Here is a 22,382-nt window from a genome sequence, read left to right on the forward strand (position 1 = left end):
ACCTCTGAAGAAGGGTCTAGGCCTGAACCATCAGCTTTTGTGCTCCTGAGATGCTGCTTGGCCTGTTGTGTTCATCCAGCTTCACACTTTGTCATCTAAACAAGTGTTGCCCATTGAGATGCTCCACAAGAAATGACTTAGAGAATGTAAGCTGAGTCTAAACAAAATTTATTTTTAACTGAAAGCCACTACATCCAGTCTTGTCCTTCCCCAAAAGTCAAATGCTTTGACCATGCAAGGAGAGTGCAGAGAAGATTCTTGAAATTATTTGAGGAAAGATTTAAACAATTTACAGGTATTTCTGCTATAATACATGTTTCGTTAACATGGATTGGCTGCAATGCGATTGACAAATAGTGGATGTCTTTTTGAGCAATGCAAGTTTTCTACTGTACAGTATAGCAATGTCCCTGTAACGTGATTTTCTATAGCACGAGGTCACAGAACACAACTATCTAAGGTTTGGGAGTAGATTTTGTAGCTCGGGTTGTGGTTGTTGAGGTTGGTTGGCTCGCCAAGCTGGTTTGTTCTGCAGACGTTTCGTGACTGTGCTTGCTAACATCCTCAATGCAGCCTCTGAAGTGCCAGTGTGTTTTCCCGCCTGGTTGTTAAACTCTGGGGTCTGTTGCGACTCCATATATGTTCCACTACAGAGGAAACCCAGAAGTGAGGCATTCGATCACAACAGACCCCAGAGTTTAAAAACCAGGCGGGAAAACACCGACGCTTCACCAGAGGTTGCACTGAGGATGTTACCGAGCACAGTAACGAAACATTTGCAGAACAACAAACCAGCTTGGCGAGCCAACTAACCTCCACACAACTATCACGTAAAAAGAGAAGTAGTTGTATTTTTTAAAATTTGAGATGCGACTTTAGATCGTTCGACTTCATTGGTGTTGGATTTAACCTTGAGGAAGAGTGCAAGTTGTCTGTTATAAACTAGTTAAATTGAAACAGTGTGGAGTGCAGCTTGACTGTAAAGATTCATTTTCTAACACCCGTAAATGTTAGTCTGGTATGGTGCAGTTGGATGCAGATTCAGTTCAAGAGTTGTTGCTGAAATTAGTCTAGCAGTAGGAAATTAGTTGGTAGAACAACGATGCTCTCTGATAGACCAATGTTCGCTCAACAACTTTTTGGTTTTTGTTCTGTCACAGTATCCTGTATAAGACATTATTCAAGGACATTTGGGTGTAAGCTTTTGTCTTGTACATCTGATTAGTTATTATCAAGCTCAATACCACTTACTGAAGTTCAGTAGTTGCTGTGACCTGCAAGAATTTTTTAATATTTTGGTTTGGTTAATTAAATTTTACTTGGAATTTATTTTTTCTTTGTATTTGTTCTATCTTAGGAATTTGGTACTTGCTGAAAGGTGTACTTTGCTAAGTGCTGAAATTTTAAAAAGTCAAGCCAAATATTCTGAGGCTGCAACTCTGCTTATCCGGATGACAAGTGAGGTAGGAAAAGTTGAAATGCCTTGTATCTGGTGTTGGCTTTGCAATTAAGTTTTTGTATGTTCTGAAAATAGTCTTTCACAGATGGGATGCTTTTAGTGAAATTGATTCTCAAAAAAAAATTCAATTTATTTTTAATTTTATTGTCTTGGTTATTATTACTACTTGCCTGTATAATTGATGCAAAAGTAAGTGAGAGATGTGAAAAATAAGCCAAATGAGCTGTTGGAAACATGATCTATGAATTTTGTCCATGTGCCGTTTAGTGCATTATGCTGCTAAATAATTAAAGTGCAACACTTTGTTAATAGAATTGTAATTCAAAGAACACAAAGTCATTCATTACCATTTTAAGGTTTTCGTTTAACTTCAATATGCTTCAGTCTCGATCAATTTAGGGGCATAGCCTTTTTGGTTGCGTTCTTCGGTTCTCTCAAGACTTGTCAACGATATCGGATGCTCGTTATTACAGTGCTTGCTTGTTAAGCTCAACTTTTGCAGTTGATTTTAGTTATTCCCAGTTTCTTTTCCAAGTGTAAATGTTTCTTTCCCTGAGCATTTGTGTTCATCAGCTAGAACCAGTTATTTTAGCTGATATTTGCCACTTGAAGCTTTAGTCACCTGGAATGATGTTTGAAAGCTGTGATGTTGAGTCCCTTTCCCCAAGAATTTGAATAGTATAACCAGAAGGAGGCTATTCAAATCAGCAGCAACTGTTTGAGGATTAATTTAGTTTGTGCCACTCCCTCACTCTCTTTATCAAGGTTAATCTTTTTCCATTATGTCTCATCACAGCGTGTTTATTAGATCATGGATTGTAGAATCCCTACAGTGTGATGACAACAGGCCCCCTGGCCCAACAAGTCCGCATTGACCCTTGGATATTCCACCCAGATCCATCCCTCATAACCCACCTAATCTACTGAACACTATGGGCATTTAGTGTGGCCAATCCACCTAGTCTGCACATCTTTGGACTGTGGGAAGAAAGTGGAGCATCCAGAGGAAGCCCACGCAGACACGGAGAACGTGCAAACTCCATACGGTCACCTGAGGGTGGAATTGTTCAAACAAAATGTGAACTAGATATGGTTTCACTTACTTGTAAGACTAAGCTGACGCCATCATTTAACACCTTGGTTTGTGTCAATAAATCTACATATTGGATTCTAACTTTGAGGTGTTTCTCTATTCCCATGTGGCATACAGCCTTCATGTTTAACTTTCGTAGTTAGGTTTGAAGGTTTGTTGATACCTGGGTTGTTGGTTTTTTTGAAGAAGTGAGTGAAAGGATTAGAGAATTTTTTTTTAACAATCAGTTTCTTGTTAGTCACTCGTGATGATAACCAGTTGCTTACTAAAGACCCTCTGCCTGGGCTTATAGTTGTCAGGTAGTAAGCAGCTGTTTGTGCTTTGAAGATTTTAGAGTTCTTGGTGACCAGCCTGTTAACGGGGAGGAACTACCAGTTTTCTTCTCCTGTTTCTCAAAAGAAAATCCATTGTGTATCCAACATAAACCTGATGATACTATTAAAGAGGGACTGGAAGACTTCTCTGTGTCCTGAACAAGCTGTGAATGCAGAGATTCCAGAGGAAAACTTTTTTTATGCTTATTGACACTGAACAGCAACCAGTATTGAACACCACTTGGAGGAAGTTCTGAGGATGGAAAGGGTGCTGAATGTACTCCGTAGAGACATCCTAGCACCATTGCCAATCCAATCTAGTCATGTCCTAAATGACACAGCTGCTGGACTGGATCTGTGGGAGGTTCTGAGAGCAGAAGTGGGAAATACGTACTTGACCTTATTTTCACCAGCGTCTCTGATGTCTGTTCACCATCTTTATTGGTGGGAATGACTGCTACATAGTCCTTGTGGACACCCTCTTCACTTTGAGAATATTTTATGTAGTGTTGTATGGTGGTACCCCTGCTAAATGGGGCAGACTTTGAGAAGCTGTCCCAACTCAAAACAAGCATTCAGCACTGTGGGCTATCAGCAGCAGCAGAATTGTCTTCATCCACAATTTGTTATTTCTTGACCTTGCCCATTTTGACTCAAACATTAACATCAAGCCAGCCGATCTAATGTTGGTTCAGTGATAGGCACTGGAGGACATTATCAGGGGCAGCACCAGGTGTATCTAAAAGTGAGATGCTGAAGCTGCAGTTCAGGCCTGTTCTCTGGCAGGAAACAGTGTGCAGTAAATAGGGCTAAGAAATTCCTTCTCCAATAGCTTAGAATGGAGATCTGCTGTCCTGTCAGATCCTGTCATGAATAGTGGTGGCAACAAGAGAATGGAGCTCCACAAATATATCCCCATCTTCTGTGATGAGGGACATCTGTGCAAAAGATGAGGCTGAAGAATCTGCATCCGTGTTAAACCAGAAGTGTGAAGTGGATGATCCTCTTGTCTTTACCGGAGGCCTGAAACATCATAGGTGCTGGTCTTCCGGTCCATTTGATTCGTGCCATGTAATGTGAAGAAAGACACTGGATACTCGGAAGGCTGTGGGCCTTCATAATATTTTTGGCAAAAGAAAACAAAGAATTGCACAGTACAATTTACCTGCCCTCTAACCAAGCTGTTCCAGTGCACCTTCACCAGCCACAATGTGGAAAGTTGTCCAGAAAAGTCGGGTTTACATAAAGCAGGACAAAACCAGCAATGCTAATAACACATTATCAGTTTACTCTTGATCTCTACAAATGTGGTGAAATGGTCATTGGTCATGCACTTGTCATGAAATATAATCTGCTGACTGCTAGGTTTGGGTTTACCCAGGGCCGACCCAACTTCTCGCCTAATTACAACCTTGGTCTAACATGAATAAAACAGCAATTTCAGAAGTGAGATCAGAATGATTGTCCTTGATATCAAGAAAGTGTTTGACAAGTATGACATCAGGGAGCCGTAGCAAAACTAGAGTCAGTGGAATTGGGGAGGGGGAGGGGAGGTGCAGGGCGTGGAAATCACCTGTGCTGTTTGGAGTCATACTGAGAACAAATGAAAGTGCCTGCACTTGTTGGAGGTCAACCATCTCTGTGCAAAGATATTACCCTGAGGAACTCCTACAGTAGTATTCTGGCCTCAATCATGTTCAGTCACCAACTCTCCATCATAACGTCAGAGGCAGAAATTTTTTTGGAAACCTATCACTGTTCATTCAGTGTCACTGGGTAAGAATTCTGTAACTCAATTCCTTTACAGCTCTCTAGGTGACCCTACATGTTACAGATGTCAGTGGTTCAAAAAAGTGCCATGACTTTCTCCAGGACACTTGGAGAGGGGCAACATGTTTCCAAACTAAGAGCAGATGTAGGCAATTCTACATCCAATAGAATTTTCAAAATTATATCAAATTAATCCTTGATCTTCTAAATTCTAGTGAAAACAAGCCCAACCTACCCAATATTTGTGAACAGTAAGTGCTGCTGAAGCCAGATATCAAAGTGGTAAGCATCCTCTGATCTTACCTCCTTCCTTGCATATGGAGCCCAAAACTCCATGCAGTTTTCAAGATGTGGTCCTATCCACAATGTGCCCTGTATACAAGCCTAAAATCATTACTTTTATGTTCAGTTCCTCTTGTAGGAAAGGAAAGCATCCCATTAGTTGCCTTAATCACCAACAATACTTGCATACTATTTCCGTGTGACTGTACTAGAGCACCTTCATCCATCTGTTCCTTGGATTCTGGGCTGTTCAGAATTCTAAGTAAAGCCCCTCCCCACTTACAAACCTGCCATTGCCACAGCCGGTACCAGCTGTGCCAGCCCTTGCAGCTCAGGATCTGAGTTGACATTCCTGCAGCCACAGAGGTCAAACATGCTTTTACAATTAATAGTCTTCTCCTCTCATTAGCCAATAGCACCCACCTCGTGTGAACAAACAACTAAAAATTCTGGTTAGAGATAGTAGGAACTGCAGATGTTGGAGAATCTGAGATAACAAGGTGTAGAAGAAACGTCAGCCTTTCCTGCTCCTCTGCTGCTTGGCCTGCTGTGTTCATCCGACTCTACACCTTGTCATCAAAAATTCTGGTCAGTTTTAGATGGCTGAGCCAAAGTTGTTGGGGTACTTGGATGAATAAAAGGTTCACCAGATCAACAACTGAAGCCTTCAGGTGTGCTTTCACATCCAAGTCTATCATATTTGATGGTCGCCGCCAGAGAATGATACCTGGGTCTTGAAGCAATTGCTTGAAGTGAACAGACAGCTCAAGTTGGTTACGCCAACTATAGACATGAAATTTCTATCCGATTGACTTTTTCAAGAGGAAAGGAGAGTGATTAAAGACTATCCTTGTGGAATCTCTTCAGTTCATTGTTCTTTTCATTTTACAGTGAAGGTAAAATATACTTGAGTGCCATTATTGAATGTAGTTACTTAGTTTTGAGCCTTTTGTTTCGTGTTTCTCTCTTAGCTAAATTGAGAAGGAAAGTTCCAAATATATTAAATTAGACTTTGTGGCATTGTGTTGAAATAAATTTTGAAATTTGTAGTAACACAAAACCCTATACTTTTTTATTTTAAAACACCAATGCAGGATTCAGACCTCCGAAGTGCTCTCTTACTGGAACAAGCTGCCCATTGCTTCATCAACATGCGGACTCCTATGGTACGCAAGTTTGCTTTTCATATGATTCTGGCTGGGCACCGGTTTGCTAAAGCAGATCAGGTAAGCATGTGCTTGAATAGTGCATTTAAATAGTTTTTTAATGTACTGTATATGTGCTAATGCATTTAGTTGATTAACCCTGCTTGGCTGTGTGGTAGTGTTTTTCTTGTCACAATATTTTGAAGTCCTGTCATTCAGGTTTCAAAGGGTCTGGTCTCTCTTTTGGGACTGAATCTTTCCTTAAATTTAAAAATTGCAGCAATTTACTTTGTTGCCATGAATATTTTTGGGTAGATTGGCCTCTTTAACACTCTTTCATTGATGTACAGCTGTATCATCTGTGAACCTGTACACGATACAATTAATTTGACAAAGTAGTTTCTAAAATTAAGACCTTGCCTGTAACTGCTATCAATGGGATATCACTTTTTTCAGTTTGGAGGCTTGCTAATTAACTGTCTCAGGCTGGGGCCATCACTTGAGCCTCAGTGAAGCCACGTAGAATTTTAAATATTTGTTAACTTGCGTAATGCTAATAATTATGCCTTGAGTTAGTAACAAAACGTTATTAGCAAACGGTTGCCAGCAAACTAATGGAAGGGTGTAGAATGCAAAGCATCTGTAGATAACATGAGAATGAAAGCATGGGGAGAAATGTCTTTGTCTTGTTGTGGTATTAGCTTTGGACTTCCTTTCCTGCATTCTGAAAATATTTCCCAGATATCACGGTCACCAAGTCAGGCCCTTCACGCCAGCTCATCCATGCTGACCAAGTTTCCCCAACTAAATTTGTTCTATTTGCCTGCATTTGGCCCATATCCATCTAAACCTTGCCTGTTCATGTACCTATCAAAATATCTCAAATGTTGCAACTGTACCGACATCCACCACTTCCTCCGGTGATTCATTCCACATATAAACCAACATCTGTGCGAACAAGTTGCCCCTGAGGTCCCTTTTAAAATCTTTCTCCTCTCAACCTTAAAAATATGGCCTCGAGGTTTAAACTCTCCTATCTGGATGGAAAAGACCTCTTGCAATTCACCTTATCTATGCCCCTCCATTTTATAAACCTCCCTACGTTCCAGGGAATAAAGTCCCAGCCTCTGCTTATAACTCTTTGTGTAACAGTGGTTAGCACTGCTTCCTCAGCACCAGGGCCCCAGGTTCAATTCCACCCTTGGGTGACTGTGTGGAGTTTGCACACTTTCCCTGTGTCTCTGTGGGTTTCCTCTGGATCCTCCGGTTTCCTCCCACAGTGCAAGGATATGCAGGTTAGGGTGGATTGGCCGTGCTAAGTTGCCCATACTTTCCAGGGATGTGTAGGTTGAGTGGATTAGCCATGGGAAATGATGTTAAAGGGGTAGGGTGGAGGGGGTGGGTCTGGGTGGGATTCTGTTCAGAGGTTCGTTGTGTACTCAACAGGCCAAATGACCAGCTTCCATGTTGTATGGATTCTATGATGCAAACCCTTCAGTCCCAGCAACGTCCTGGTAAATCTTTTTTTGAACTCTGTCTGATTTAATAATATCTTTCCTATTACAGGGTGACCAGAACTGCGTACACAATCCAAATCTAGCCTCATCAATGTTCTGTGCAACCACACTTAGAATGACCTATGTACCTGAAGCCCAAGACACTCTCTGACAACACTGCCCAGGGCCCTACCATTAACTGTACAAGTCCTGGCCTTGTTTGTCTTAGCAAAATCTAACGTGTCACATTTATCCAAATGAAACTGTGCTGTGGGTGGCATGGTGGCTCAGTGATTAGCACTGCTCCCTCACAGCGCCAAGAACCTGGGTTCGATTCCACCCTCGGGCGACCGTCCGTGTGGAGTTTGCCCATTCTCCCCATGTCTGTGTGGGTTTCCTTCCACAGTCCAAAGATGTGCAGGCTAGGTGGATTCGCCATGCTAAATTGCCCATAGGGATCAGGGATGTGTAGAATAGCGGGTTGGGTCTGAGTGGGATGCTCTGAGGGTCGGTGTAGACTTGGGCTGAAGGGCCTGTTTCCACACTAGGGATTCATCATTCTGTGATAAACTCCATCTGCCACTCTTAATCCATTGGCCCAAATGATCAAGATCCCTTAATCTTGTGTATCTGCCTTCATTGTCCACCAAACCGCATACTCAGGAACCATGCTCCCTAAATTCTCAAATCATTTGTGTAAATTAAAAATAACAGTGGACCCAGCATTGACTGCGGAACACTGCTGATCACAGGCCTCCAGTTTGGGGAAAAAACCCACCACCTTTTCTTATTGTCAGGCTAATTTTGTATCCATTTGGCAAACTCTCCTTAACTCCATGTGATCCAACTTTTTTAACTAACCAGCCTACCATGCGCGACCTTGTCTCGAAGTTTACTGAACTCCGTGTTGGCAACATCTTCTGCTTTGCCCTCATCTGTCTTTTTGGTCACATTCTTTTTTTCCCAAAAAAAAAAGTTGAACCAAGTTTGTGAGCTACAGATTTCCATGCACAAAGCCATGCTGACTATCCCTAATCAGTTCTTGCCTCTCCAAATGCATGTAAATCTGAGCTCTAAGAATTTCCTCAAAAGCTAACCACCACATTTTTCAGACCCACCAGAGTTCCCAGGCTTCTCCTTGCAGCCTTTCTTAAATAAAGTCATAACGTTAGGTGCCTTCCAGTCCTCTGGCACCTCACCTGTGGCAGTAGACAATACAAATATCTATACCAGGGGCCCCACAACTTCTTCCCAGCTTCTCTCAATGTCCCAGATACGGTTGATCAGATCCTGGATACTTATCCACCTTGGTTTATTTTAAACACCTCTAGCAGCATCACTTCTGTAATGTGGACTGTTTGGAAGACATCACTACTTACTTCTCCGTAGCTTCCTTGTTTTGACAGTAAATATTGATGTGAATATTGTTTAGTGTCTCTTCCCCTCTCCTGTGGTTCCACATACAAATGACCTTGTTGGTCTTTAAAGGGCCCCATTCTCTCTTTAGCTCTCTTGCTCTTCACCTACTTGTAAAATCTCTTCGGATTATCCTTTCACCTTTATCTGCCAAGGCTATCTTATCCCCTTATAGCTCTCCTGATTTCCCTCTAAGGCTGCCCCTACGCCTCTTATATTCTTCAAGAAATTCGCACTGCCTCAGTTGTCAATAGTTAATACATGCCTTCTCCTTACTATTGATCAGAGCCTTAATCTGTTTATTCATTCAGTCTTCCCTTCTTCACCCAGCCTTACCTTTCACTCTAACAGGAGCATACTGCCTCTGAACTCTCATTATCTCACTTTTTGAAAGCCGTCTCTTTATCTGCGAACAGTCGACTCCAGTCAACTCTTGCAAGTTCCTGTGCCATATTGTTGAAATTGACCGTACTCCATTAAGAGCTTTAACTTTTATGCAAGGCCTAGCTTTTCCTTAATTGTTTTAAATCTAAAATTATAATCACTGATCCCTAAGTGCTCCCCCACTGACAACTCCGTCATCTGCTCTGCCTTATTTCCCAAGAGAAGGCGAAGGTTTTTTTGGCTCCTTCCCTAATTGGTAAAGAAGTTATTGAAAATGTTCTTGAATACATTTAACAAATTCCTCACCGTCCAAGTACTTAGACAGGTAATGCCATATTGTTGGAAAGTTAAAATCCCCTACTGTTACAATTGTTACTTTTACACATTGAAGATCTCTCTGCGTACTTGCTCCTCCATTTCCTGCTGACTATTGGTGGGTCTCTAGTCCAGTCCCACGATGATGATCATCCCCTTATTTCTGAATCCCACCTGTGTAGCTTCATTGGCCGCATCCTCAGGAATGTCTGCTCTAAATACTGCCATGATATTTTTCCTAATCACAAACACCATTCCTGCTTCCCTTTTTTGCCTCCCTTTCTATCCTTCCTATAGCAGCCTCTAAACCCCCAAGCAGTGAGCTGCAAGTCCTGTCCCTCACTCAACCATGTTTTTTTTTCCTTTATTCATTTACGGGATTTGAGTGCCTCTGCCCATCCTTAAATGCCCCTAAAGCAGTTGAGGGTCAACCACATTGCTGTGGATTTGGAGTCACACGCAGGTCAGACCAGGTCAGAATGCCAATTTCCTTCCCTAACAAGACATAAGAGGACTAGGTGGATTTTTCTTGACAATACATTCATAATCATCAAGGAACAAAAAAAATTACAGCACAGGAACAAGCCCTTTAGGCCCTCCAAACCTGTGCCGATCCAGATCCTCTGTCTAAAACTGTTGCCTGCTTTCCAAGGATCTATATCCCTCTGCTCCCTGCCCGTTAAGTATCTGTCTAGATATGTCTTAAATGATGCTATCGTGCTCACCTCTACCACCTCTGCTAGCAATGCATTCCAGGCACCCACCGTCCTGTGCGTTTTTAAAAAAAAACTTTCCACACATATCTCTCTTAAATTGTTCCCCCCTCACCTTGAAAGCGTGACCCCCTAGTAATCGAGCCTCCCACTCTGTGGGCAGCAGAAGCTTCTTGTCTGTCACACTCTCTCTATACCACTCATTTTGTAGACCTCAATCAGGTTTCCCCCCACCTCAACCTCCGCCTTTCTAATGTAAATGATCCTAATCCGCTCCACCTCTCTTCATAGCTAGTGTCCTCCATACCAGGCAACATCCTGCTGAACCTCCTCTGCGCACTCTCCAAAGCATCCACATCCTTGTGGTAATGTGGCGATCAGATCTGTGAGCAGTATTCCAAATGTGGTCGAACCAAAGTCCTGTACAAGAGTAACATGACCTGCCAACTCTTGTACTCAACACCCCGGCCAATGAATGAAAGCATGCCGTATGCCTCTTGATTACTCTATTGACCTGCGTTGCCACCTTCAGAGTACAATGGACCTGAACACCCAGATCTCTCTGCATCACTTTTTCCCAGCGCTTTTCCATTTACAGTCTTGTTCATTTTTGATTTGGATCTTCCAAAATGCATCACCCCGCATTTGCCTGGATTGAACTTCATCTCCCGTATCTCTGCCCAACTCTCCAATTTAGCTAATATTTACAGCAATCTCAGACAGTCCCCTTCACTGTCTGCTACTCTGCCAATCTTAGTATCATCTGTAAACTTGCTAATCAGACCATCTATACCTTCCTCCAGATCATTTATGAATATCACAAACAACAGTGGTTCCAACACGGATCCCTGTGGAACACCACTGGTCACAGTTCTCCATTTTGAGAAACTCCCTTCCACTACAACTCTGTATCCTGTTGCCCAGCCAGTTCTCTATCCATCTCGCTAGTACACCCTGGACCCCATGTGACTTCACTTTCTCCATCAGCCTACCATGGGGAACCGTATTAAATGCCTTGCTGAAGTCCATGTATATGACATCCACAGCCGTTCCCTCATCTGTCAACTTTGTAACTTCCTCAAAGCATTCTGTCAAGTTGGTGATCATTTAGATTCATTAGATTCTTAATTCCAGTTACTTGCTGAATTCAAATTCTGCCATCTGCTGTGGTGGGATTCGAACCTGGGCCCCAGAATGGAATCTGGGTCTCTGGATTAACAGTCCTGTGATTAATACCACTAGGCCATCGCCTCCCCACATGCTGTAATAGCTATGATGTCCCAGGCCCATGTTCCCAAGCAGGCCCTGAGTTCATCTGCCTTACTTGTCTTTGAGAAATTAAACTACGTTTATTTCAGAGTTGCCTCATTCTGACTTGCTCTTGCCTACTTTGTCCAATTAACTTGCTCTCTTTAACTTCTGAATCATCGTACGTAATGCAAGCTTCATGAAGTTAATGGCTAATGCATGTCGTTGTCAAGACGGTCCGCAACACATTATATCACTGTACATAAACCACTGTTTATTCTCTCTTGGTATAAATACAACCAATTATGTCTATTTGCAGGTTATTTGAATGTTTTATTACACACTGCTTCATGGGAATGTTGATAAACAAGCCACACGAGGCAGTTAATTTTGCAGATATATGGCACATGCCATGTAGTGTCAAGAAATGTAAGGTTGTCCATTTTGATAGCAAAAACAGGATGGCAAATCCCTATCTGAAATGGGAAAGTGGGAGGTGTGACAAGACCTGGGTGTCCTGGTACACCAGTTGCCAAAAATGAACTTGGAGATGCCATACATGGTGACTTAGGCATAATGTTAATTTCATAGTGAGAGGATTCGAGTGCAGGACCAGGGATGTTTTACTGCAGTTGTACTCCATTGGTAAGACCACACCTGGAGTATTGTGTGCAGTTTTGGTCACCTTATTCTGGCTATTGAGGGAGTGCAAATTGAATTTTGGGATGGCAGGACCTATATACAAGGTGACACTGGATCACTTTCGATTTATATTCACTGGAGTTTCAAAGGATAAGAGAGAATTCCCATAGAAACTTAAAATTCTAATGAAATTAGTTAGGATCGGTGCAAAGTGGATGTTCTTGAGACTCGTGAGCCCAGAATTGGAGGTCACATTTGAAGGATAAGGGATCGGCCTATTAATTCTGAGATTCACCCGGTGAATTCTTTCCACAGTAAACTATTGAGGCCAAAACAATGAAGACTTTCAATAAAGATGTAGATATAGTTCTCAGGACTAGGAAGATCTAAGGATATGAGGAGCAAACTGGAACAGGGTACTAAGGTAGCTATGGTCACACTGAAGCAAACCTGAAGTGCCATATGGTCTTCACCTGCTGCAATGTTGTATATTTCTCAGCCAAAAGTCTGAGCCAAAGGCTTTAGGTTTTAAGGAACATCTGGGGGGAGGAGGACCACATCATAGAGATGAAAATATTTAGGGAAGTTCTTCCGGAGCAGCTGGTCTGTGTGTTTGCATGTATGCCCATCAACGGTGTAATTTAAAATCGGACATACTCAAGAAGTCAGAATTAAGTGAATGAAGATAGCTCTGCTGTAAAGCTTGAGGAGGTTTCAGGCATAGAAGGATTTGAAAATAATTTACTATGTTGAATGGGCAACATCAGTTTGGAAGCCGTGATAGGTCATTGAGCCGAGAAGTAATTGTGATTGGGACTTGGTAAGGGCACAGGCACCAGAATTCTGTTTGATCCCCAGCTTATAGAAGTAGAATGTGGGAAGTTGACCCAGGAGAGCATTGGAATAATCAGGACCAGAGATAACACAGACTTTTTTTGTAAGTAGGAGCTATCTTATTATAATCGGTGTATTAAGGAAGCCATCAAACGTTTGTTTTGAGCTACCTCTGAAATACAGCACTTTTGTATATATGTTTATACAGTGACTGTGTACAACTGTGGAGTGCTCCATGTTTTTCTGTTGAGGCTCAATCATTGCATAAGTTAAGATGGAAGTTAATAGGTTATTGGAAATGTTGCAATAAAATGACTTATAGTTGGCTCAAACCATTCTGTTGGGGAAATTGATGGGATAAGTACCCAAGGCCTGATGCTGTGCCTTCCAGAGTACAAGAGGACATGGCCCTTGAAATAGCGGATATATTGGTGATTTGTTTTCCACCATTCTGTAGACTCTGGAAGAGTTCCAATGGACTGGAGGGTAGCTAATGTAAAACTCCTCTAAAGAAAGGAGAGAGAGAGAGAAAATGGGGAATTATAGGCTACAAGGCACAAGTCACGAGTGTGTTGGAATACTCCCCACTTGTTTGAATGAGTGCAGGCCCAACAACACACAAGAAGCTTGACAACACTCAAGACAAAGCAGCCTGCTTGACTAGCCCCACATCCACAAACATCCGCTCCCTTCATCTCCTTTCAGTAGCAGCTGTGTGTACTATCTGCAAGAAATTTACAGAAGATCCTCAGACAGCACCTTCCAAACCAATGACCACTTCCATCTGGAAGGACAAGGGCATCGGACATAGGAGAACCCCACCACCTCCAAGCTCCCTTCAAGCTACTCCCTATTCTGACTTGGAAATATATCGCTGTTTCTTGTCTGTTGGGTCAAAATCCTGGAATTCACAACCTAATAGCATTGTGGCTCTCCCTACAGCAGGAGGACTACAACAGTTCAAGAAGGCAGCTCACCACCACCTTTAAGGGCAACTAGGTATAGGCAATAGATGCTGGTCAGCCAGTGATGCCCACATCACAAATGAATAGGAGAAAATAGTCAAAAAGATGTTTCCTCTGGGAGAATCTATATCAAGGGGTCATCCCTTTAAAAGTAAGGGTTGCCTATTTAAGACAGATGAGGAAAAATATGCTCTGAAGGTTCTCTTTGAAATTCCCTTCCCAAAAAGGCAGTGGATGCAGAATCTTTGGGTATTTTTAAGGCAGAGGTAGATTCTTGGTGACCCGAGAGATGAAAGATCATCAAGATATGTAGGAATGTAGAGTTGAGATTAAAAACAGATCAGCTGTGTTGTTATTGAATAGCGGAGCAAGCTTGAATGGCCCAGTTCCCTAGCACTGTTCCTTGTTCATATGCTCACATATGTCGAGAATTGATGTGTACCATGTATATGGAAGTGAATCATGTAAATATTGGAAACAAGCGTATGCAACTTTTAAAAAAAAATCTCTTAAGTAGAAGATAAAAGTTGCCATAGTCTGACCAGAACCTATGGCTGCTGCTCTCATTAGGTTAAAATGACTGGTTATTTAACCTGAGGGTCACCAGCAAGGGAAGAGCCCTTTGAGGTAACCTCAGCTGGTGCAGGAATTGAACCCACATTGGAATCACACTGCAATGTGATTGAAAACCAGCTTTTCACCAACTTTTCTAACTGACGTCCTCCAAAAGTATCTAAACAATGGGCAGAGTGCCAGTAAGTTTAAAATTTCTAACAATTGTGCATTAAAACTTCCATGTGACAATAGAATCTTCAGCAGGAGACTTGTTCTGCTTTCCCAAATTCGAGTCTGAGACAAACTGATTTTTTTTTTCCCCTGTTTTGTTACAGCGAAAGCATGCCTTGCGGTGTTACAGCCAAGCCATGCAAGTTTACAAAGGCAAGGGATGGAGTCTGGCAGAGGATCATATTAACTTCACAATTGGACGCCAGTCCTTTACCTTGCGACAGCTTGATAATGCAGTGTCAGCCTTCAGGCATATTTTGATCAATGACAGTAAGCAGACAGCTGCTCAGCAGGAAGCTTTCCTTAGGGAGTACCTGTATGTTTACAAGGTAAGAAAAATTGGGACATTAATAATAGATCCAGTTTTACCTAATTCCTAATTAGTTTTCCTTGTGTTAGTAGTCAAATGTTGAGTTACTGACCTGCAATGCTGTCTACAATCCGACCCCACCACCCAAGATTCTCTCACAGCACCCCACCAACCTCCGGATACAACGCATCATCTTCTGACACTTCCGCCATCTACAATCCGACCCCACCACCCAAGACATTTTTCCATCCCCACCCTTGTCTGCTTTCCGGAGAGACCACTCTCTCCGTGACTCCCTTGTTCGTTCCACACTGTCCTCCAACCCCACCACACCCCGCACCTTCCCCTGCAACCGCAGGAAATGCTACACTTGCCCCCGCACCACCTCCCTCACCCCTATCCAAGGCCCCAAGATGCCTTTCCATATTAAGCAGAGGTTCACCTGCACATCTGCCAATGTGCTATACTGTATCCATAGTACCCAGTGTGGCTGCCTCTACATTGGGAAAACCAAGCGGAGGCTTGGGGACTGCTTTGCAGAACACCTCTACTCGGTTCGCAATAAACAACTGCACCTCCCAGTCGCGAACCATTTCAACTTCCCCTCCCATTCTTTAGATGACATGTCCGTCATGGGCCTCGTGCAGTGCCACAATGATGCCACCCAAAGTTTGCAGGAACAGCAACTCATATTCCGCTTGGGAACCCTGCAGCCCAATGGTAACAATGTGGACTTCACCAGCTTCAAAATCTCCCCCTCCCCCACTGCATCCCAAAACCAGCCCAGTTCGTCCCCTCCCCCCACTGCATCCCAAAACCAGCGCAACCTGTCTCTGCCTCCCTAACCTGTTCTTCCTCTCACCCATCCCTTGCTCCCACCCCAAGCCACACCTCTATCTCCTACCTACTAACCTCATCCCACCTCCTTGACCTGTCCGTCTTCCCTGGACTGACCTATCCCCTCCCTACCTCCCCACCTATACTCTCCTCTCTACCTATCTTCTTTTCTCTCCATCTTCGGTCCCCTTCCCCCTCTCTCCCTATTTATTCCAGACCCCTCACCCCATCCCCCTCTCTGAAGGGTCTAGGCCCGAAACATCAGCTTTTGTGCTCCTGAGATGCTGCTTGGCCTGCTGTGTTCATCCAGCTTCACACTTTATTATCTTGGATTCTCCATCATCTGCAGTTCCCATTATCTCTGATACAAACTTCAATTCTTGTTATCTTCATCTTGTCACCAAAACTCTATAGTTTGATATTATACTTCTGCCTTTAAAATTTAGATCTATTTTTTGGGCGGCACGGTGGCTCAGTGGCTAGCACTGTGGCCTCTCATTGCCAGGGGCCTGGGTTTGATTCCAGCCTCGGGCGACTGTCTGTGTGGAGTTTGCACATTCTGCCTGGGTTTCCTCCGGGAGCTCCGGTTTCTTCCCCCAGTCCAGAGATTTGCAGTCTAGGTGGATCGGACATGCTAAGTTGCCCATAGTGTTCAGGGGGATGGGTCTGGGTGGGAGGCTTCAAAGGGCAGTGTGGAATTGTTGGGCTGACGGGCCTGTTTCCACACTGTAGGTAATCTAATCTGGTCATACCAGAACTATTAGGCTATTTGCTGTGTTTTCTGTTTAATTTGGTTTGTCAGACAAAAATGCAACCTGGATTATAATCAAAACTTCTATTTATGATATGCACTGTAGTTATAAGGATTATTTATGTTCATTTTCATACTGAAGCAGTTTTTAGTTATCATGAGATGATAAACTTGAGGCCTCTTGTGCACACGGGCAGATGTAAAAATTTCTAAGTTTGAGGAACAGTGGGTGATTCTCTTTGGTGACTTGATTTGATTATCTACCTCCACAAACACTATCTCTTTCAAAACGATTAGCTAGGAGAGCAATTAAAACATGATAAAGTTTCAGATTCCGTTTGAGGCTGAACCTTCTGTCATACTTTTTCCCAGGGCAGAAATGACTATTACGAAGGGGCACAATTTTAAGGTGATAGGAGGAAGGTGTGGGGAGACGTCAGAGATAAGTTCTTCACAGAGTGGTGGGTGTGTGGAATACACTGCCGGCAGTGGCGGTGGAGTCATACTTTAGAGAATTTTAAATGACTCTTGGATAGGCACATGGAGGATAGTGAAATGTAGGGTATGCAGGGTAGATGGATCTTATAGGATAATAGGTTGGCTCAACATCATGGGCCGAAGGGCCTGCACTATGCTTTACTGTTCTGTGCCCAAAACACATTGCAAGGGAATGAAGGCAAGAATGACCAAAGTAAAATTGAAAACTAGGGCAAGAGGTAAAATAGTAGAGAAGCAGTGACCAGACATTTTAGGAGATACTTCCAAACTCTCAAACAGCTTGTGGTCCACTGAAAGAGACAGTAGAAGGATGTTCTCTTCTTGGCTAACCAAGGAAGTTTAAATTAGTATCAAATTGAAGGAAAAAAAAGGACAATGCTTAAAGTTCTGCTAATCCAGAAGATTGGGAATTTGTTTTAGTAACGTGCAAGGATTACTAAAGATGAAGAGGGGAAATTTTCGAGATGAGCAAGAAACACAATGACTTTGAAAGCTTCTATTTGTATACAGTAGGGAAAAGAGCAGCTGAAGTAAGTGTTGGTCCCTTTTAAGTAGGACAGGATTGGGAATGGAAAACACATTGTCTGCTCCTCTGAAGAGGGACACATATAAAGTGCCGTGCAAAAAGTGGGGAATAATCAATGAAGATCTTGAGTGGAACAGTAGTGGGGATGAAGGATATGAGGATTCAAGTCCCTGAATCTGCTTGCCTACATACTGGGTCTAAAAGGAAGTGACTAAGGAGATTTTTGGATGCACCGGTTACAATCTTTGAAATTCCTGAGATACTGGAGAGGTGTGAGTAGATTGAAGAACTGTACATTTTGACATCCTTCAGGGGAGAGGGAAGGGAGAAAGTGAGAAGTATAGGACAGTTCGTCAAGCATCTGTCATTGGGGAAATGTTAGAATCTATTAATTTTTTAAATTGTCAGATGTAACAAGCAAAGCAGGTAAAGTGGGCGGAAAAGCACGTTCAGTGATGGGATTTCCAGTAGCCAGAGAAATTTTGGCATTTTTGTACTTTATTTTGCAACAGAGTATAAAAGTTAGCAAGTTTAGCTACAAGGCATGAATGACACTGCACCTAGTGTTGCGTGAAATTTTCAGATCCTGTGTTCACAAGAGCCTGGAAAATTTCTCTCAATAACTGAGATTTGCTTCCCTCTACCCCCGCACCCCTCCCCAAAAAAAATGCAGGATGCATCCCATCTGTGTCTGGTGACCCCTCTATCTGGAGTCCTACCAGACTTTTTAGCACCTCCTTTTCCCCTTGCTATACTGTTCAGTTGCTCGACACCCACATTTTCAACTGGACTGTTGCCGCCAATTTTTTAGGTTGGTGAAGACAGAAAGCAAGTGTCGAGTTAGTACTAAATCAAAACTGAAAGAATGGTCGATACTGTAGATCAGAAACAAAAACAGGAGTTGCTCGAAGCTCAGCAGGTCTGGCAGGATCTGGAGAGAAATCAGTTACTAGTTTGGGCCCAGAGACCCTTGCTGTTAACAGATGTTGCCAGATCTCCTGAGCTTTTCCAGAACCTCTGTTTGTTTTGTTGCTCATTTAGTACTCATGCCATGCCCTTTGCTTAGTGAGCAGTTCCATATGGACCCCAAGCAATCCTTTGCTTTCTGTCTTAATGTTTGGACAGTATATACCTATTTTGTTTTAGTGCAGCCTGTCATCCATCCTTCATGCTTTGTTTGAGCCTCTTTCTTGCGCACTCACTCCCTCCTTGATTTCTTTTGTTGTAACTGTTCTGGAATGTATCATTAGCATTGTGGGTCAACCCAGAGCAGGAGGACTGCAGCGGTTGAAGGCAGCTCACCACCACCTTCTCAAGGGCAGTGAGGGATGGGCAAGGAATGCTGGCCAGCCAGCGATGCCCACATCCCACAAATGAATAGACAAAATAATGCTTCCTTTTTTGCCTTGTTTTCTCATCAGTATCCAAGGTCCTCCCAACTTTAGATACTCTGTATCCATTTCTCATGGGTATGTACCTAGCTTACACCCTATTCCTCTTTCTGTCTTCGAAGTCTCCATTTTCAACCACTCTTTTGTCTATCAAAATGTGTTTCTAAGCAGTCAGCTCCAGTTCAACTTCTAGACCTCAAATCTGTCCTTTTATCCAGGCTGGGATCTTTTAATCTTTGGATTTTTATCACTTTCCAACTTAATATTGAACTTTTTGTATTAGGATCACTTTCCCAATTTTCCACTGGGCCGTCTTCATTTCCCAGGACCATATCCAGCACAACATCCTCTCTAGAAGGACTGGAAATGTACTGCTCTAGCAACTTCACCTGCATATGTCGTAGGAATTTTTCCTCTTCCCTGCCCCACACTTTACCTTTCCCCCCAGTCTGCCCAAGAGGAATTGAAATCTCCAACCATCTCTAATCCTACTTGTCCTGCAGGTTCCCATAATCTACATACAAATGCTCTCCTGTTTCCTTCCCACTTAATTTGGAGATCTCTAAAATACCTAGCAAAATCACTGCTCCCTTCCTGTTTTGCTCTTCCAACTATGTAGAATCTAGTTCTTCTTTCTAATGAATCTTGTACAAGGACTAGATTCCATCTTTGACCAAGAGTGCTATTCCACCTCCTTTTTAAGCCCAATCTGTTTCTATTAAAATTTCTTTTTACCTGGGACGTTAAGTGTCTCTGAAAGATGTCTTTTATAGAGCTGTATGTTCTTATTTTCTGAGCCAGTAATTCTTCAAGAGTGCAAAAATCCAGCAGTCTCAATCTTTGTACCTCGCTGGGAAGATATTACACTACACCTTAATCCGAAGTAAGTGACTCCTTCACCCAAGCTGCACGCTCGTTGTCTGTTCTCCAGAAAACAGACAGGCCCCAGCTATGCTTGCCTCTTTGTAGGTTACATGGAACAGTCCCTCTTCCGCACCTACACAGGCCCCAAACCCCACCTCTTCCTCCGGTACATTGATGACTGTATCGGCACCGCCTCTTGCTCCCCAGAGGAGCTCGAACAGTTCATCCACTTCACCAACACCTTCCACCCCAACCTTCAGTTCATCTGGGCCATCTCCAGCACATCCCTCACCTTCCTGGACCTCTCAGTCTCTATCTCAGGCAACCAGCTTGTAACCGATGTCCATTTCAAGCCCACCGACTCCCACAGCTACCTAGAATACACCTCCTCCCACCCACCCTCCTGCAAAAATTCCATCCCCTATTCCCAATTCCTCCGCCTCCACCACATCTGCTCCCACGATGAGGCATTCCGCTCCCGCACATCCCAGATGTCCAAGTTCTTCAAGGACCGCAACTTGCCCCCACAGTGATCGAGAACGCCCTTGACCGCGTTTCCCGCAACACATTCCTCACACCCCGCCCCCGCCACAACCGCCCAAAGAGGATCCCCCTCGTTCTCTCACACCACCCCACCAACCTCCAGATACAACGCATCAACCTCCGACACTTCCGCCATCTACAATCCGACCCCACCACCCAAGACACTTTTCCGTCCCCACCCCTGCCTGCTTTCTGGAGAGACCACTCTCTCCGTGACTCCCTTGTCCGCTCCACACTGCCCTCTAACCCCACCACACCTGGCACCTTCCCCTGCAACTGCAGGAAATGCTACACTTGCCCCCACACCTCCTCCCTCACCCCTATCCCAGGCCGCAAGATGACATTCCACATTAAGCAGAGGTTCAGCTGCACATCTGCCAATGTGGTATACTGCATCCACTGTACCCGGTGCGGCTTCCTCTACATTGGGGAAACCAAGCGGAGGCTTGGAAACCGCTTTGCAGAACACCTCCGCTCAGTTCGCAACAAACGACTGCACCTCCCAGTCACAAACCATTTCCACTCCCCCTCCCATTCTTTAGATGACATGTCCATCATGGGCCTCGTGCAGTGCCACAATGATGCCACCCGAAGGTTGCAGGAACAGCAACTCATATTCCGCCTGGGAATCCTGCAGCCTAATGGTATCAATGTGGACTTCACCAGTTTCAAAATCTCCCCTTCCCCAACTGCATCCCTAAACCAGCCCAGTTCGTCCCCTCCCCCCACTGCACCACACAACCAGCCCAGCTCTTCCCCTCCACCCACTGCAACCCAAAACCAGTCCAACCTGTCTCTGCCTCCTAACCTGTTCTTCCTTTCACCCATCCCTTCCTCCCACCCCAAGCCGCACCCCCATCTACCTACTAACCTCATCCCACCTCCTTGACCTGTCCGTCTTCCCTGGACTGACCTATCCCCTCCCTACCTCCCCACCTATACTCTCTCCACCTATCTTGTTTTCTCTCCACCTTCAGTCTGCCTCCCCCTCTCTCCCTATTTATTCCAGAACCCTCACCCCATCCCCCTCTCTGATGAAGGGTCTAGGCCCGAAACGTCAGCTTTTGTGCTCCTGAGATGCTGCTGGGCCTGCTGTGTTCATCCAGCCTCACATGTTATTATCCCTCTTCTTAACTTGTGTTTCAATGAGATCACCGTTCCTAGTGTATACATATATTCTTTTCAGTCTCTCACTGTAGCACATTCTTTTCATTTCCGCAATTAATTTGGCGAACTGATGAAGTACTGAACCTTTGAACTTTAAGAAAAATCACGTGCATTGTTGAGATGTTCTCTGCATGTACTAAATGTTCAGATTGTCCTTTTTCTTAGCCTCAGGGCATCCAAGTGTTCTACAGCCTATAAGGCACTTTTGGAGGTTATTCACTGTAATAAATTAAGTAGTGAGAACAATGAATTTTAATGAAACAAAAATGGAAGTTATGTGTGGTGGGACTGGAGAAGCGAATGAATTTCGAAACAGTATTAAGGTTTCTGTCTCTTCAGGTTCTCTAAATAGATTTTTAGGTTCTCCTCCAACAGATTTCATCAGGGTCTGAATTTCTTTCGCTTTACATTTCAGAGTGTGAACCAGTTGTCACCTGATGGACCTTTACCCCAGCTTCCTCTACCCTATATTAACAGCTCAGCAACTCGGGTATTTTTTGGACATGACAGGCGGCCTTCTGAAGGTTAGTTGTTTGTTAGAGTTTGTATCTTTTACCCCTGTTCAAAAAGAACAAGCATATGAACAATAGTAGGCTACTTGGTTCTGTTTTTGAGCCTGCTCTGTCGTTTGAT

At 43.6% G+C, this 22,382-nt stretch overlaps 1 protein-coding gene across 2 annotated transcripts in view; it reads left to right on the top strand.

Moving 5' to 3' along the window:
- trappc8 (trafficking protein particle complex subunit 8) overlaps positions 1-22,382 on the top strand; it is a 150,107-nt gene that overhangs the window by 79,638 nt on the left and 48,087 nt on the right. For both annotated transcript variants that reach the window (XM_048529398.2, XM_048529399.2), the window contains 4 exons: positions 1,358-1,463; positions 6,013-6,144; positions 14,967-15,191; positions 22,165-22,273. In XM_048529398.2, the coding sequence (XP_048385355.1) occupies positions 1,358-1,463; positions 6,013-6,144; positions 14,967-15,191; positions 22,165-22,273 (572 nt within the window). The remainder of the gene's footprint in view (positions 1-1,357; positions 1,464-6,012; positions 6,145-14,966; positions 15,192-22,164; positions 22,274-22,382) is intronic.

Source organism: Stegostoma tigrinum, chromosome 5, assembly GCF_030684315.1.
Source record: "Stegostoma tigrinum isolate sSteTig4 chromosome 5, sSteTig4.hap1, whole genome shotgun sequence".
Lineage (NCBI taxonomy): Eukaryota > Metazoa > Chordata > Chondrichthyes > Orectolobiformes > Stegostomatidae > Stegostoma > Stegostoma tigrinum.